At 39.5% G+C, this 18,782-nt stretch overlaps 1 protein-coding gene across 23 annotated transcripts in view; it reads left to right on the forward strand.

The window, feature by feature from the left end:
* ABLIM1 (actin binding LIM protein 1) overlaps positions 1-18,782 on the forward strand; it is a 202,499-nt gene that overhangs the window by 164,433 nt on the left and 19,284 nt on the right. For 17 of the 23 annotated variants that reach the window (XM_027692212.1, XM_027692204.1, XM_027692211.1 and 14 more), the window contains 5 exons: positions 1,277-1,432; positions 6,078-6,113; positions 7,370-7,499; positions 16,089-16,193; positions 18,449-18,496. In XM_027692212.1, the coding sequence (XP_027548013.1) occupies positions 1,277-1,432; positions 6,078-6,113; positions 7,370-7,499; positions 16,089-16,193; positions 18,449-18,496 (475 nt within the window). The remainder of the gene's footprint in view (positions 1-1,276; positions 1,433-6,077; positions 6,114-7,369; positions 7,500-16,088; positions 16,194-18,448; positions 18,497-18,782) is intronic. The other 6 variants (XM_027692203.1, XM_027692205.1, XM_027692214.1 and 3 more) reach the window with 1 other exon arrangement.

The raw sequence follows: 18,782 nt of genomic DNA on the forward strand, positions 1-18,782 counted from the left end.
TAGACCGGGGTCTACAAAAAATATCTATAGTTATTTATTTTGGATTAAGAATATCCAAATGTATTTGTGTCTCATTAACAGGCTGTGGTAGAAATACTACAGAAATAACATATGTTAATATACCTACATATTTTATGGTTACATTTGTTTAAGGTGTTTTATTATATCTGGTAAGTAAAAGCTAAACAGATTTGAGGCTATTTTTAGACAGTGAATTTCCCAGCTATTTCAAACCTTGTTTCTCTAGCAAAAACTGTTCTGTATTGTTTATAGTTCATGGCACTGCTTAAGAACCACAAAGACCAGTGGTTGTTAGAGAGCTTGGGAAGCCAAATGCATGTTAATCTGAAAATACTAGGCCCTAGTACTCAGAAAGAACAGAACTGAGTGAGAGTTTCGTTATGCAGCCTACTATGAATAAATAAAATATCCAGTAGAAGTGTTGAAAAACAATTTGAGTATCCTTCTTCTGTAAGGTAGGTAAAAACGTATGATGATATTTTTTAGAAATCATTTTATAAGGAAAGATATTAGCTCTCTAAACTAAATATAAGGCCTCTTTCTGGCTCCTTCTAGTGTATGTATCTGACTTTAAAACTGATTTCCTACTTCCATTTCTAACTAGTCAGGAGTTCCTTGCAGTCTTAGTGGAAAAAATAGTCGATGCCAGTACCTTGCAATTGGTCAGCAGCGGATGTCTTAGACAGAAGCTTGGGTATAGGATGAGTGATGAGTGCAATTTAATAATTTCATTTGGGAGTTTGGATACCCAGTCCTCACAGTCCTCCTTGTCTTTTTATTTCCTTTTAATAAGTTCTGTTTCCTCTTGTGTGCACAGTTATAAGTTGAATACCTGTCTGTGGTCTTCAGCATGGAATCCCCTTGTAATCTCTGTAATCTGCAAACTAAATCGATGTTATCATACATTTTACATATGGGAAAACAAGAGCAGAAAGGTGACAATACTTGCCTGAGGCCAAAAAATGAATCATTTGCAGAGCTGAAGTTTTCAGCTCACTACTGGGGATAAGAAACTTTTGTATATAGAACTATATATGCCATGTTCTTTCTTCCCTAAACCAAGAAAACAGTGTGAACTGTTGCAGAGGAAGCCGGCTGGAGAAGAACAAGAAGCATTCACTTTGCATGTAGAGTGCCAGAAAGAGTTTTCCCTAGCAACAGTGTGACAACAAATACACAAAATCATAAATTGTGTAAAACAGAAATTACCAGTGCATTTGTGTAAGTTAATTTATCTTCTGTCTTTGACCTTCAGGCAAAAGTAGACAATGAAATCCTTGATTACAAGGATTTAGCAGCCATTCCCAAAGTCAAGGCTATTTATGACATTGAACGTCCAGACCTAATTACTTATGAGCCATTCTACACTTCCGCCTACGAGGACAGACAGGAGAGACAGAGTCTTGGAGAGGTAATGAACCAACAAGCAACTCATTCCGCTGTGTGCTTTCTGCAGAGCCTGCTTCGCTTCTAATTGACACTCCTAGATGCTGTTGCTGCTGCTGTTCACAGTGCTTTTTGTCTGTTTTGTCTGGGGTTGATGGGAACACTTATGATGATGCCTCGTGTGTGAAACTGCACAATTGGACACCAAATCAACACCAGCCACTGGCAGAGGAATGGCAGGGGGGAGGCTTGCAGGCTGTCTCTGTGTGAATCCTCATAACTGTCATGGATATCCTAGTCTTTGGGTACAGCAAAGTCCAGAACGTGAGGCAAAAGCCTCACATTGTGCTGGGGAGCACTGATATTCACAACACAACATGAGGAATACCATGATATTCTATGGCAGAAGCAGGACTTAAGAGCAGCAGGATACTTTATGTCACACATACTGAAGGGAAATATATTGCTGGAGCACTTTGCCAGACATTCTGGATAAAATATGAACCGGGTCAGGTTGAAGTGCTCTTCCACCTGGGAGAGCAGATTAGATGTGTTATAGAAATACCTGCCTCACATTTTAAACTGCTGATATTTAGTAAGGATTCCTGTATCATGCAATGGTAAGAGAAAGCTATCTCTATTTTCTTAAATTTGTATTTAAAAGTATCTTTCAGATTGTAGGGTCCCCAGTTTTCTCAGGTGAATTTCCATAGCTGCAGTTACTATTTACATGATTCCAGTGCAGACTGTGAAGCAGGTTTTGTCATGTAATACCATCTTTCTGTAAATCAGACTTCCTGAATGCAAATCTAAATGGACATGGAAATGGATTTACCTCCTTGCAGTCTCAATGACTTTACTGATTGTAACTGAATTGAGTATGAATTTGAGCTGAGGAAAGAAGAATTACAGTAAATCATTCAAGCACCAGTGGTCTGCAGATGCCCAGATCAGTGTGACTGATAATCTGCTTTCTTAGCAGTGTTCTGCCCACCAGCAGGTCAGAGCTCCCTCAGTTTTTCTCCTTTGTCCTTTAATGTTTTATAGGGTTACTTTCTTAAATAATAACATGAGTTGAAAATTCAGGAGACTGTTCAGCTCAGGAATAAAATAAGAGATTAACAGGTCAGAACATTACAGAATTTCCCCCCACTGAGTGGTCACCACCGGTGACCTCTGACCAATTCCAACAGGCCTGACTCATTCCACAAAACCCACTACAAACACAAGTCTCTTGTTAGTTACAGAGGAAGAACTAATTTCACCAGAGAAGGTGAGCTATTTGTTAATCCTTAAAGGGAAGCTCCTTACTGACAAAGCACTATGTTGGAAGCTGATAAATCAGTATGGTGTAAGTTGCCTGCCTTTATGCTTGTTCTGGGAACAAGCAAAAGCCTTTGGGGTCTCCTTGTATCATATTTTCACCAGCATTAAATTCAGTTAATTTCTAGTGAGTACAGAAATTTGTTCTGGAAACAGAAGAACTGGGTTTTTCACACAATGCTACTGCTGACTTCTGTCACCTTGGGCAAGTTACCTCACCTCTTTGTATCTGTTTCTCCTCCCTTCCCTTGCCCTAATGAGAACACAAGTCCATTGGGGTGGAGTGGTCCCTTACCTTGTGTTTGTGTTGTGATAGTCGAGTGACAACAATCTTGGTACATCTACATCAGTCACCATCATCTTTAAAAAGCAAAGGAGGTGACATGTTTAGTCATGGCAGGGATTTGCAGACTCTGAGTGATTTAACCTGCATTCTCTTTGCAAAGGGGAGATGTGTGGTGGTGTTAAATAAAAGGGGACCCTGAGTTTATTCTATGCTAGAAATGCCCCTCACCATGATTAAAAAAAAAAAAGGATCACCAATCTCAGCTAAGAAGGATTTCTGTGTGTACAAGGGAAATGTGCAAGAGGCACTAAAGTTAATCCAGGGATGGAGACAAACCTTAATTATAGGGAATGAGCTACAAAACAATGACATACTTAAGCCACAGAAAGTGCGAAAACACAGCATGAGACTGTCATCCTCATTGCAGTGGCAGGGAAATGCTCTGCCAGGTTTCCCACTCCTGGTCCCTTTTTCAGGAGAATCCCGATGTTTGTGGAGCTCGGGAGGCAGCGCTCTCCCACAGCTCCCCCTCGCGGGTGAGCTCCGAGCGTGCACGAGATTAAAAGATATGAATGAAATTTGCAAATTAATTTTTGCAACCGAGGCTGGCCCTTAACAGAGTGATAATGTTTCCACAAACCGTCAGATACTCAAGTTCTTCAGGTCCTGCCATTCTGCCCTGTGAGCAGCAACCTGATGAGTACCGAAGTCTTTTCTCAGCTCTGATCTTTGTTGCGTATATATATATATATATATACACACGCATATATATGTGGAGAGAGAGAGACAGAGATAGAGAGAAGGAACATTTTAGCTCTGTGTGCTTTATTTCATGTATTCTGTCTGTTAAAAGCACTGAATGTCCGTAACAGCTTTCAGTACACAAGCTGTCATAAAATGAGAAAAACTTTTTTCTGATGTGATAGATGCTTCAAAATGGAGAAGGCATCCCACCTGGTAGTTCAATTAAAAGACAGTTAAAATGGCATCAGTGAGAACTTGTGTTACAGAAGGACACCTATACAGTTTGTAGAAACTTCCCGGAGCACAAAATGACCTGTGCAACTTTCAGGTATTAGAGCAGACCCTCAGATCTCAAAGCAGTAGAGCATTGGGCCTGTTGCAGTAGAGGTTTCACTGTATCTTTGGTAGGAATAGGTCCTTTTCCACTTCCCATTCCCCTTCCTCTTCTTTCTCTTCCCTGTTTGGAGATGTCACTCTGTATTTCCAGTGGTTTACTGTTCTGGAAAAGAGCTACTTTTCTCAGCCATCTGCACGGTGTATTTCAAACTGATTATAGTGTAGACTCTGCAATACACCAGGTTTTAAAAGACCTCATAAACCCTGAACCAAACATTCCTTGGCAGCCTCAGAGTTTGAGATATAACAGCTCACCTGTGCATGGTAAACAGTAACTTGGCTGCGGAGTGTGCTTCCATTTCCCAAAAAGCAATGAGATGATGTCAGGTAGTGAGGGAGTAAAAATATATGAAAGGAAAAAATACATGGATTCAGCAGGCTACTTTCTGGGCTGCCATCCCAGTCTTAGATTCCTGCGACTACCTTTTACTGTAGCCATCACCTTAGCATCTAGGTAACCACAGCAGGTGATGGAAATTTGTTTATTTAGAGTAACACATGAATTACTAGTAGATAAATGTGGAAATGCACCTCACAACATGACTTTTTTGATTCATATTAAGAGTTTTAGATTAGGTCTTGGTTTTCCTGGAGAATGATGGTCCAAAGCACTGTGTATGATATCTTTCATGTGGAGCAAAGCTTTTAGAGTTGCTGTTGTTAGATTATAAGAATTAGGAAAATAAGAATGTAGAAGACATTCAAGGCTTTGACTGAAAGTGTCAAAAGCAGTCTTTAAAAACTTTATGGAAAATTGCTGAAAAGGAGATGTTCTGTATCCAATAAAAAAGTGTTGCTCCTTTGTTTGGATACTTTGCATTCCCAGCGTCACGAGCTCTGTGAGATTTAATGGTCTCTCAATGCAAAATATAGAGCTGGATATTTAATACCAGAAGTTCTGCATATGCTTTACACTACTGCTGTTGTACATTATTGTAGTAGTTAGACCAGAATCTGCAGTTTTGCTTCTGAGATACTATCTTAAAACTGTATCATTCTGTAATAATTATGGTCTTATTTAAAAGCATAATCACTTGCCCAGTTTATTATGACAAATAATATTGAAGTTTTGTGCACAAAGAAAATAATTAAGTCCTCATCTTCCAGCTCCAAATTGTCTGGTGATTAAAGGGCACATAACTGGTAATTATACATAGCCTTTATTCTTGTTCATACCATCAACGTATGCATAATCATATGTCTCATTTCTAAAAGTATTTCTTGCCTCAGTTTCCCTATCTGTGTTAAAGAAACTTTTCATAATATTGTGCATATTTCTGCCCACTGGCCTTTGTGCAGTTCTTTCAATACACTTGCTTGTAATTCCTGTCTGTTCTTACATAACCATGGAGGAACACAGAGATTTAAAGGAGGTCATATCAAAGAAATGTTGATGACAACTACGTGCTCCTTTGCATGAGTATGAAATGTAAGGCCTTGGGGAGAAGCACATTTTTGCCGGAGTGTGTGCGTTGGAGGAAAAACATGCTTCATCCTGAGAGATATTCTGTATTTTGATTTTCCATGCAAAGCTCTGAGTTAAGTTTATTTACTTTTGATTTCCATTTTAAAGATTTCTTCATAACAGGCATGGTTATTAAATTAATAACTCTTTCTGATTTTGATCTTCACAGCTGTTTTAATTACCACAGTGATTAGATGGCTAAGATGATCTTGCATGATACTTGACTGAATTAATCACCCGTATAAAGATTCTCCCAGAAACTTTAAACTTCAGTGATTTATGGACCAGTTCCTGAGCAATGTGGAAAAAGCAAATTCTGGTGATGGAATGGCCTCAGAAATTTTTGCCACTTTACATTGCCATATATCAGAGTATCTGCAGCGATGTTTAGATTACCATTTTCTGGCCCAGTGTATGCAATGATATTTCATAACCTTATATTTTATGTCTTTGCAGTCTCCAAGGACATTATCACCTACCCCTTCTGCAGAAGTAAGTCTGGTGGAACCTTTGGGGGCAGTCTCTTACTGTGATTACAGTTATTCAGTTGAGCAAATCCGGGTGTTGGTTTTGTTATCAGTCTGATTCCTCTCTGTTTGCCACATAGACGTTTTCTAATATTGAAACTTAACAAAAATTATTTCTAAGAAGGAAACTTAAGCTCTTATTGACAGATTGTACAAAACATGAAGCTGCCACTCCTCCTCTGTTGCTGTTTGTAAAGCAGAGCCCTTTGTCCAGCAGGCGTCACTTCTGGTACATTCCTCCTTCCTGTGGCACAGGCGGATTCAGATCCTGAGAGCTGAATGATTTACATGAGCTAAAATGCTACTCTAAGCAACTAAATGATAACTCATGTTTGCTACTGAAACATTTGCAGTTTTGTCTTGAAGAAAACAGAACTATGGTTTGGTTTGTTTTTGCATAGGAGCTAATTTGAACATCACAATAAAATGAAATTAATACATGAAACATTTGGGAAGTAATTTGTCAGGATACAATAGATGCTGCTGCTTATGCATTATCATTTTGAGGGTGGAGAGTGTTGCTTTTTTGCAACTTAAAAGTTGTACTCATTGCTATGTGTTTAAAAAGTGACTATAAAATTTCTTGTAAATCTTCATGCATTAACATCAGTCCTTTCCCTTTTGTCCTAGTTTGGTTTCCTTTGTGGGGTTTTTGGGGGGTGGGTTTGTTTTGTTTCTTTCTTTTGTTGGCTTTTTTCCCCAGGAAACCAAGTAAATTGAATTTTGCTATATGAGATGTCATGTTTTCTGATACAAGGGGAATCTAATTTGGATAGTAAATACCTATTGATGTAGCTAGTTGTGACACATGGTATATTTAGGCAGACTGTGCTGTAGCTTTTGAATTTCTGCTGCCAGGTTAACCAGCTGAAGGCAAGCTCATATGTCTTGTGCAGGACATTGCAGGACAGACATATTCTGGCTGTAGCTTCCCTTATGAAGTCAGGGAATGTGGGCAAATCTAGGATTATATAGAATTTAACAGAAATTACAGGTGGAGTTGGAACCTTCCAAGAATGAACTCTGTCCTTGACTATAAAAATAGATTGAACTCTTTGGAACAGATCACTGGAGAACAGTAATAATGAAGTAGGTTGAAAGTTTAAGGGATATTGCTATTTCAGTAGCTTCTGCTGATGCCTTCAGATCCGTGGAAGTTGAGTGCTGCTAAAGGTGTGTAATGTGCATTTACATTTATTAGTGAATGCTTCTGTTCTGCAGGGTTACCAGGATGTCCGGGATCGCATGATTCACAGGTCTACTAGTCAGGGCTCCATCAATTCTCCAGTGTACAGTCGTCACAGCTACACACCCACCATGTCTCGCTCCCCTCAGCATTTCCACAGACCTGGTAAGGGCAACTGCATTAGAAGTATGTGTAAAACAGTTGTTTCTTTATTATGCCACTTAGTGGTACAGTGAAGCACTTGTTTCTTTTATGACTGAAAAGTCAGGATTGAAAAATTGTTACGTATTTTAATATCTCATTTTCTACCTGTTTTTTTGCTCTTGACTGTCGTAGTCTTTTGCACTAGGCTATGAGCGTTGCTTATGTCATAAATATGTATCTTCTGGTTTCGTTTCCAATCAATTATTTTTAAAATATTTGTATTTGTTTCTGAAAGCAAGCAAAAATTTGCAGCAGTGAATCACAAACTTCATTCTGGAATTTGGAAAAAGTATCACATATCGGAAACAAAAATTATGGCTTGACTATACGGAAGTCAGTAATGTAGGTTTACTCTCTTCTAAAAAATTCGTTTAAAGCTTGGTGCTGCCATAGAATCTCATATTCAGCAGCAAAACACCCGTATGTTCCAAATTGCTAGTCATTTTTTAAAGCATGTACTCATGGTTCACAAGGTATCTTTCTTAATTAAAGCCATAGGCAATTGCCTGGGAACACTTGAAAACACAGACTTCATTTTCTGGTTTAGCAGTGATGTACAAGTTCTGTGTGCAATCTAGAAAATGTACAGGTCGTTCAGGTTCCCAGTGCATTCAAAATTACTGGTTGTGTATATAAAAGCTAGACATAAAAATGAACTATTCATCCACACCCAAACAGCGTAAAAATGTATTGCTAAATGCTATTCATTGAAGACCCTTCAAGACTGATTTTATTGTGTATGGTAATGAATTAAATCTTTGTAATCTGTTTTTAAATTAAGTGATACAATCGCACAGTTTCATCTTCCTTGGTGATTACAGCTGAACAGTTGGGATGCCAAAAGCCCATATGCAATAGGAGCTGCATTTTTAAAATTAAAGATTTATAATAGAGCCACCACTGTGGAACTTGAATGCTGTAGCCATTTCCTAGTGGGGGTGGGCTGAAAGCAGCCAATTGTGTCTGTCAGTGAATGCCTTATTTATGGGACCTAGGGGAGGTGGGACAGAAGCAAATTGTGTCTGATACTTGGTGCTGACAACATGACTGTGTTTTAAGATGACGTTACAACTGAAACTGAAAGAGATTTGAAAGCGTGAAAAAGCTGCAAACTTCTGTCTCTTGATTCTGACAGTTCTGAGGGGATTTTTCCATTTATATCAGTTGCATCAGAGATATGAACAAATCCAGGTCCTATTCCAGACTCTACTGTGATTGAGTTTTACTGTCTGTGTTCAGTCAAAGACCTTACCCAGAAGCAGTCTCTGTTGATATAACTCTTGTCATGGGCGGATGGGCTCAAGCCACAGTTTGGATCCAAATATAAAATCTTCAGAAGTCCACACTGAGGGATTTTCTGAGAAGATATTTGTTCAAACTTATCTCTGCTCAGATGTTCTCATCTTTGACTCACCTGTTACTGTTCCTCACATGACAGAGAAGTAATTCTGTCAAATTCATCATTTGATGTTTTCTACCCTGCTTTGGGGTAATCGCTAACACTACTTTAATAATTTTCCTACAGTAATTATTTTCCCACAATAATTATTCATGTTGAATAATAGCACATGTATATTTACCTTTTTTCTCCTAATGGCGCTTCTTTTCACCACGTTATTTGCAAGAATAATTTCTCTCTGAATAAACCCAGTGGCCCCAGATAACTTCTCTTTTGCTCCCAGCTAGCCCTTGAGAGAGAAGTGAACTGCTGTATTGACATTGTCAGCATAAGGTTCTTCAAAAATTGAGTGCTACATACAAGCTCTGAAAAAGTTTGCAGCCTTTTCCTCCTGCTGTGCCCTAGCTGATGTTGGCAGCATTTTTGGAATGTCTTAAAACAATAGAAAACAGCTTGCATGCCTCTTGGCTGACATTTTTTGGTCAGGCACTTTCCAAACCAGCTGCTTTCTTAACTAATTGAGCGTCAGTGTTTGTGATGTTTGCATGCTGGTAGCAAGCTACTTTCAGGTAACAAGGCATAGATCAGAAGCTCATTAAGCCAATAATATTATGCTAAATTAGTGATGCACTTCAAATCTAAGCCTCTCTTCTAATACTTCCTGTAATTTTGTCTAACATTTATGAACCCTATGGTACGTCTTTAACCTTTTTTTTTTCTCCTTCCTTCTTTTCAGAATCCTAATTGTTCAATGCCTTTTTTCTTTCCCTTCCTCTGAAGCCTCCTTCCCTGCCTTTCTCTTATTGTTTTTCTTTGTTTTCACTGTGTTCTGCCCCCCGACTCCCTGCTGCCGCAGAGCTGCTCCCTACTGGTGTGCAGCGCTTGTCATACCTGCGCACGAGCAGTCTCAGCTCCTCTCACCATGACTCCCGCCCCAACTCCCCCTTCCGACACCACTTCATCCCCCATGTCAAAGGTAAGGAGCCAGGCCTCTCCAGGGAGTACCCTCCAGGCTGGAGATTTATTAGCATTCTGGCAAAGCTGATAAGGTGTATCTCTGTAAGGTGGTCGTTGGCTGTGTAGCTGAGCATGCCTCGAAATGTGCCCTTGCACTTAGAACTACGTTAGCATAGACATAATGTCCTTTCTTGGAGGAAATATGTCATTTCTAAGGGCCCTAGTTGAAGAGCCACCAAGCATTTACCTGGTAGAAATACACAGAAAACCATTGTCATTTCCTATTTAGAACCTGTATGTGCCTAGTTTAGCTTCTTTCTAAAGCAGTACATAACAATCACTTCGGCAGTTAGCATATCAAATTTAATTATTAGTTCCACATTCTTAAAGCATGCATTGAAAAATTGACTACACTATTGCCTGAATGAGAGCAAGGTGATCAAAAATATGGAGGAGAAAAAGATTATATAAATATCAATGGCAACAATGCAGTTAATCTTTATTATCCACATTAGCAATGATTAGAGCCTAGCAAAGTAAAATTAAAATCTCCAGGCCTCTCTTCAACTAGCGTGAATTGGCAGGCTCTGCTAAAGGCAGTAGCATTACAATGATTTACATTATTTAAGGATCTAGTCTTTTACTAAATCTTTTATTTCCCATTATTTGACTTGGAGAAGGATTGTTCTTTTATTGTATTCCTTCAAGGAATTTTTAACTCAATAAGATTTTAGTTTTGTTTCTTGTTTTCTGTGAATGTAGTTTTATGTTAATTTCTACTGGAGCACTCTGACTGGGCCATCTCTTCTTTTGGGGGAGAAGGTCACAGCTTATATCACCTCAAGAACTCAAAAAGAGGCAGCTGAGTAAATTGAACATAGATTCTAATCTGGCAGCATTGATGAATGTACTTAATCATAAATTGGAGATAATCAAAATTAGTTTCAAGAAAGTTGTTGCCATGAACTTTCAAGAAATAATAATAGATCTCAACATCATACATCTTTAGGCATTCAGATCACCATTACTAATTTTATTCTTGCCTTTTCTTAGATTATTTTTGTTAATCTGCACTGTCCACCTTCCTATTATGTCACTATTAAAAAAAATACCTCACTTAAAAAATTGGGACCCTTAAAAATAGATACAGTGCTCATTTCAGCATGCAGTTAATTCATAGTTCTTGCAATTTCAACATTTCTTTGCTGTAAATAAAAATTAATGCTCACACTCTTTCAAGTGGCATTTTCATTCTTTTTCAGTTGAGAAAATAGCTTCTTCAACAGATAAATGAGAAGAACTATTGGAAATCCATGCTTATTGTTTTCAGATTTCAAAGAATTACCTGGTGTACAGATCAAGTGTCTCTCTCAGTTATTGGGACAAAAGGCCACACAGTGCCTTGCAAGCGCTGTAGGCAAAGAGGTGGGGATGATTTTTATCAAATATGCCATGGAAGATGTTGTAAGAATCCACAATTTTCTGAAGGCCTGAGCATCATTTGTGTGTCATAACTCGACAAAGCTCCTGAAAGCTCAAGTTCATGTCACTGTGACAGTGATCACCTCCCAACGATGTTGTACATGTGAGAAGGGGCAAGTAGCAGGTACCCATGTCTTGTAATTCACTTGGCTGAACTGAAAGAGCAGCCTTGTAATAGCTGGTTGAGAGAAAGAAGCATAGTGCAGCAGAAAAGGGAGATCATTCTGGCACTGGCTGCATCTAATGCAGCTCCCTGATATTCTTACCTTTAAGGGGTTGCCTTGGGTATTCTAGGTGTCTGTTTTCAGAGTCTGTAGAACTGCACTCTTTTCCTGGAGTAGCATTTCTGTGTCTAATAAGGAATTAGAACTTGTAAACGTATCTGAAATGAGGGCAGTAGCACTGTTTAGGGTTAATTAGATGTGATGGATACATTTGCAGTGATTCAAAAAAGAGGCATCATGTTACTTGGTCAGCATTTCTCACTTGTACTTTTAGCAAGAAGGTGAACTTGATGTAAGTTTGTAAGAAAGATCTCATAAAGCTGTAGTTTCAGGGTTTCTTCTTTTAAGAGTCAGAAAATATGGATAGTGCCTAAACTGCTTTGGTAAAGGGGCATGATTTCCAAACGGCATAATGATAATTAAAGTGCATATGACACAATTCACTTGTGTTATTTTGTATAATCAAGCCAGAAAAGTAGACATTTAGACTGGTTTTGATGTGTTTTCATACAACCTAAGGCTTAAAGGCAAAAGTCAAGAAATTGGAGGAGTGAAAGGGACTAAATATGCCTCAGAAAGTCTTAGTGAGAGTTTGTTGATGGAACATACATGTTGAACAAGCTGGAAAAGCATGTAATATGCATCAGCTTAGACTTCATCTAATCTGATTTGGACTCCCTATTGAATTTGGTCTTGTCTCAATAAAGTACTGTCTTTGCTATAAAAGAATCAAAATAAGTCCACAAATGAAAGAAACCCTGACCATTCTGAAATCAGAGACAAAAGTCTTATTGAGAGCCAGGATTTCATCTCACATGCCTAGAATTTTTCAAAGGCATTCAAGTGTATTGCAAAGCTCCCATAAGATTTCCATATAGAGAGCTCCAAAGTATTGTGTATTCCTTTGCTCATAGACCCTTCCCGTGAGGAATCTACCCACTTTTATAGTGAATTTGGGCCTTGGTTTTCACAGGTTCCTGCTTTTCTTCCCTGAGGCATCTTTCTGAAATCAAATCATCTCTGTACATGATAACTATTTCCAGGGTTTTGTGGATGCAGCTGAAAGTTCTCCTCTGGAAAACAGCTGTTTTGGCTGTTCCATGATTTTCAGTTTTGTTTGTGAAATAAGAGCTACACATCTGGACAAGGTGATGAATGATAATCTGACAGAACCTGGATGGGATTTAGGGTTTCAGGTGTTTCTGAGCTTGTTTTCCTATGTTTATTGAGAAGTAGAGCAACTAGACTGCAAGCTGACAGAAGGCTCAGTGTTGGTTGCATGTGGGTTTTCTGTCCTGATTCTGTGAACTGAGCTTGTGAATCACACAGTGAGCCCAGTGGTGAGCACTTCAGAAGGCAGCAGGAACCTGCATTACACTGTGCAGCGTATAGGCAAGCAATTATATTCCTGCCTGCTATGGCAACCTGCTTAACCAATTGAGCTATAGAAAACAAGAACTCCCTGATGGAGCAAAGAGAATGAAAATAATAATTAAAAAAAGCCTCTAAATTTCACTTCTGAGGCTTCTGTGCTCTAGGGATTGATTTTTATATTAAGTTTATTCTGTTATCTCTTAACCTCCAACTCCCCCAAGCTACACACATACATATTCAACTTTATGTGGAATGTGGGAGCTAGTTCTTTCTATGTTGGTGTTGGTGAACTGGAGTGCTCTTGTTGCTTTGGGGAGTTAACAGTAGTTATGGTATATCTGAGACAGTAAGGGAGGGGCTTTCCTGTGCAGGCACAGCAATGAACCCAAATTCAGGGCATGCAAAGACCCTACTTTTTATGTAAAGCTGCAAGCAGGCCCTGGGAGGCAGGTGCAGGCAGCCAGGAGCTCTGCTTGCCTGTGTGCATATGCGCACACTGCAGATGTTGGCACTGCTTCCATAAACTGTGGGTGATTTTACAGCTGCATCTGAAGCACTTAAGCCTCGTTATGAGAGTGGTCTCCTCAGGGATGGTCTAATGAGAAGCTAAATAAATGTGCCATTTCCTCCTGCAGAGGTTGGAGGTAATGAGTCTGCCATCCTAGAAAGTGTAAAGGGGAGTTATTTGTCACTACTGGTAGGAGTAATTAGGAAGAGAGAGACTGCACAGGAACCCCAGGAAATACAAGCCAGCAAAGACATCTGTAGAGCATCATGTGCAGGATGGTACCACAGTAATTGTCTGGTGCTGGATGCATTATACAGCATTACCAGTTCTCTCTGAACAAATTATCTGTGTCCCAGATACAAGATTAGCCAGCACACATTTATGTGTGTGAGCATACTTAGTTGTGTCTGGCTGAGATAGGGAGGGGTATAAGAAGGATTTCTTCCCTGTATTTTTAGGGTTGGTGATTGAGGCATTGCAAATTGAACATGGCCACATTTTGACTCCCAGTTCCCAACAGGTAAAATGCATTTGTGACTCCTTTGTTGTGACAAGCTCACATGTCAATAAATCCCTTTCGTTTCTTCTCTTTCATTGAGTGAACTAATTGCTAATGGAAGCAGAAAGGCGGAGTGACGTCTCTGTATCTTGAGACTATATCAATATTGATGGGGGTTTTTTTTCCTTATAGTATAATGATTTTGCTGAAAAGTAACTCATAATTTCTCAATACAAACAAAAGACATAAGTAAAATCAGCTTAACCAAGTGAGGTGTTTCACCATCACAATATCTCAAAGGTTGGAGAAGTAGAATAAACTATTGGAATTGCTTAAGTAAAGGACCATAGATTGAGATATGGCAAAAATGTTTTAATTAATCATTCATACTGCTTTTCAGAGTTAGTAGACCTAGCACTTACTGTTACTTGGCCAGAAGCTCAGCATTGCTGCACCCGAATTAGAAAACCACTATCAAGTCATGTGGATGAAAGAACATCATGTCTTTTAGGGCTGAAATGTCAAAGTGGTAAATATAGAATTTTGTACATGCATTCTTCTGGAAAAATTTTGTACAACCAAGCCCCCTGAAATGGGCGTGTAATTTATAAAACATGTATATGCAGATGGGCTGACTTGTATAGTGGCAGAGGCCTCTATGGCACATCTCTTTCAGCAAGGTTTGTAAAGAGCATTTTTTTCTCCCCTTTGGTGCCTTTTAGATTGGCAGATGACTGTTCAAGTAAAAGATGATTTTTTGTGTAAATTGTAAGGAAAACTTTTTTTCTTCTCCCACGCCTACCACCCACCCCAAATGTATAAATAAGAAATGTGCTGAGTCCAAGGTTTTGGGTCGTCTAACAGGACATAGGAAACCTGTAGGTGAAAGGAGGCCTGCAATTTCCTTTTTCTTGTGTTTTATAGCTCTCCTGTACTTGTTATCATTCTCACCACCCCCCTACTCCACTTTTTTTCCCTTAATCTGCTTTCCTAGGGTTTTTTAAGCCCTTGTGCATATTTGAAAAATGGAAGGGGTTTGATGTTCCCCTGCTTTTCACTATTGTGATCACCCCCACTCATGTAAAATAAGCACCTGTGTGTATGTTTCTCCCTAGTATGAAGAATGGCATGGTGTAAAAGGCAGCAGCATTCTTTTAAGGTACACACAGAGCCATGTGTTTGGATATCTGGCTGCTAAGTCTTGATACTTCGGGATCAACCAGCATGGTTCTGCAACAGCCCTCTTGCTCTGGCAAGACATAGGAACTTTCAGGGCCGTTGGATTGCCGAGGTGCATTGTTAGGAGGCAAAGTAGTCCCAGTAAGAGTAATCCTACAAGTGGAACAAACAGTATGTGCAAAATGGAACTAAAGTTTTTAGGCATTAGATGCAGGTTTGCTAAATCAGCAGTGGTGAAGTATTGTCATCAGAGCCCAGTTTGGCACTGATAGAGATTTGGAGTGGCACCAGCGATGTGGGTGCAGCCACCAGATGGGCTGCACTGCTTTACAAATTATTTTGGCATATCAGAATTTTTCTAAACCAGTGAAAGAGTGTGTAATGAACAGTTATGCCTTTTGATATGGGCCAAGTGAGCTAACAGCTATTTTCTGTTTCTAGTTTCTGTACACTTTTGGTTTAGTGAACTGTAGTAACTGCCAGCATCTGCTTCTATCTGCTTTCAGTTTGCATATCAAATACTGTGCTCCATGTTTGCGCCTTTGAATTCCAAATATCAATCTCCATACTAAAAATTGATTGCCAAGTAACCTTCCATTCTTCTTTTCCACACTGCCCATCTAAGCACCAGCTCTGAGCACACAGCTCCTGCCTGCATGCCGTCAGAATGAGTCTGAGCTGCTCAAACCTCAACTCCAGCCTGAACATGAATTTTTGTCTCTGCAGGAATATCAGGGGGATAAAAAAGTCACCCAGGGCTACCAGTTTTCCTTATTGTTTGTATTTATATTTTTGGTTCAACTTCTTTTCTTCCTGGAAGTTTTGATTCCACCAGTTTTGTTTGGGTGTGATTTGGCTTGCTTTTTCTTTTTCTTTTTTTAATTGCTCTCCCTCTTCTCATTTTGTTTTCTCCATTTTTTCATTGGAGGCAATGAGCCGTCCAGCGGTCGGAACTCCCCTGTCCCCTATCGGCCTGACAGTCGCCCTCTCACTCCAACTTACGCTCAGGCCCCTAAACATTTCCATGTTCCAGGTAGGAGCTGGCACTGTATGTGTCTTGGTGTCCTGTCACAGTGTAGAATGTAGCCTTTGTAACTTCTGTCTTGTCTCCATCGTTTCACACTGTTTACCATGGGTTTCACCCTCGGGGTTTGGAACTGCTTCTCGGCTTGCTGAGAGGAGTAGTGCCTTAAGAAACATGGGGCTTCGTTGTGATTTTTGCCTATTCTGTTGGTCAGGTGTTTCACTGTTAGAATGTCTTGGTTTTCAGAGTCTGGTTTTGGCCTGTAAGCTGTATATGAGCTACGTAGGGCTTGATTTTTCTCCCAGTTGCGCCAGCTGAGCACCAGCATAGCTCTGCTAATTTTAGGAGTTGGTTTTGATTGACATGCAGAAAAGAGGTGACCAGTGAACCATTACGTATGTTGTACATTCAGATTGCTGTGACTTGTTTCAGTCTTGAACCCAATAATTCTAGTTTAGTGTTCCTTTTTTTTAAAGCAGGTGAGGGTGTTTCTTTACTTTTTTTGTGCAATGGCGTGGTGTCCTCAGGCGTACCTGCAGATCCACAAGGATATATATATGCTTTAGGATGTCCTCTCTATAAAAGGCAGTCTCTGTTTTGAAGTGAGCTGCAGAGTTATTCCAGCATCTGAGAAGATCATCTGTCTTGGATTTTGATGGGATGAGGCTGTGTCCCTGTAGGGTTGTGGACATGCATCTGACTGCATCAGTGCTAGCTGAAAGCCTTATTATATCCAGTTATTTTTCAGGTCCCCTTCAGCCTAGTGTCCCTCCACATTGCCAGAGGTTACAGCTCCTCCTCCATTCCTCAAATCTGGCAAATAAACTGTTTGTATGCACTCCCTTCAGCCCCAGCATGACCTGGCCTGGCTAAGGTTGGCTGGTTTAACTGCTTACGCTAACCTGGCTCACTTGGACTTGCGTAAGCTGAAGCATGAATAGCTGTAATAACCTCGAGCATGGTGGGAGAGTGGTGCGGCCACAGAAGGAGCTGTGCTCCTGTCCCACTTGGAGCTTTGTGGTGTAGATGTGCGCAAAAGCACTGCATGACTACCCTTGTGATGTTTGTACCTATTTGCTGGTCAAGTGGCCATAACAGATCACACACAAGAGGGAGATACCACAGTGTCCTTGAAAGCAATGCGTTTGCCTGTATAGTTAAGGATGTAGGGCTCTGCAGAGCAAGATTTGCCTCTGTTTCAATAGATTTTTAGGGTTAGCTTTCCCTAACGCCAAAGGCAAGGTTGTCTTCTGTAGCACTTTAATTGGATCTGTGATACACCACATGTATTTCTGAAATTCCTTTTCATCTTTCATTCTGTTGTAACTGAAAATTTTTTTCAGGCAGAACAAAGTAGCAAAATGGGTTTCTGATGTTAATTTTCTAGTTCCCAGTAGCTCATTTTGGTCTTGGAATGAGATTTTGGCACATTTTTTCACTGTAGCACTGATTTTGGATTAACTTTTGTATTTGTAGCTGTGCTGAATACGTGAAGTGTTGGCTTGGGTGGGAAGGTAGTTTAGAACAAAATGGTTCCTGTCCTAGATTATTGTTTGTAAAAATATGGTATCTTGTAGACATGCTGTAGATTTACTGCATTAGAGTTCTGGGAAGTGTTTTTATTCTGATTTAGATAGATGATATGCAATGTGGTGGGCCTTACATAAAAAAGCTACCAAAAAAAAAAAAGGAAATAAAATCTGTCCTTGTGGTTTGAGAATTAGTAGCATATCAGTTAACACTGCATAAAGCATCCCTTTTGACTCGCTGAAGTGTACCTGTTCAAAACAGTGTCCTAGGCAGGTATTTTGTGCTCTGGATTTTGAAGTGAATTGTAGGCTCACTGCATTCTCCTCTGCTCAATCCAGCCAGTCAATTGGAAAGAAAATTGAGCTGAAGCACAATTTTCCTCAGAAGTTATTTGGGGTAGTTTTCCCCAAATGGCTTGTATCTTCACCATTGAAATGTCTTGCCTGCTTACATTTCTTCTCTAACTTATTCCACTTTAAAATCATGACTTGATGCATCTACATGTTACAGAATCAGCTCCAAAGGACTTCATACCACGTCTTTGACTTTTCACTTGTTCTTATATTTTCTTTTCTTTAAATAATCTGATTTTGTATAATACTAGAAATAGCTTTCTGGCTTTTTCTTGTTTACATCCTTGATTTGGTCTGTCTGTTGTTTTAGTGCTGGAGTTATCTTTATCTACAACTGAAGTAGTTTTCATATTCCCTTTTTTCTCTGTCTTAATATCACAGATCAAGGTGTCAACATTTACAGAAAACCGCCCATCTACAAACAGCACGGTAAATGATCTTTCCCTTTTTATTTCAAAACTGGAATGTCAACTGAATTATAAAGTGTGCAGATTAGTGAAAAACATTCAGTTTTTACTTTGTAAGCATAAGTTTAGTAGTCGAAGTTTGAAACAGCTGTTATTGCATGTCCTGCCAAGTGGTTATGTTTTAAAGCATGTTGTTTCATTTGGATCATATGGTTTAATCTTGGCCATGTGGATATTAATGGCAAAATTGCCCTAGCTGGGATTTTGCTGTTTCCTTAGCATTATGATGCCTTTCAATATTTCACTTC

This window comes from Neopelma chrysocephalum, unplaced genomic scaffold (genome assembly GCF_003984885.1).
Source record: "Neopelma chrysocephalum unplaced genomic scaffold, ASM398488v2 Primary Assembly neopelma1_85, whole genome shotgun sequence".
NCBI lineage: Eukaryota > Metazoa > Chordata > Aves > Passeriformes > Pipridae > Neopelma > Neopelma chrysocephalum.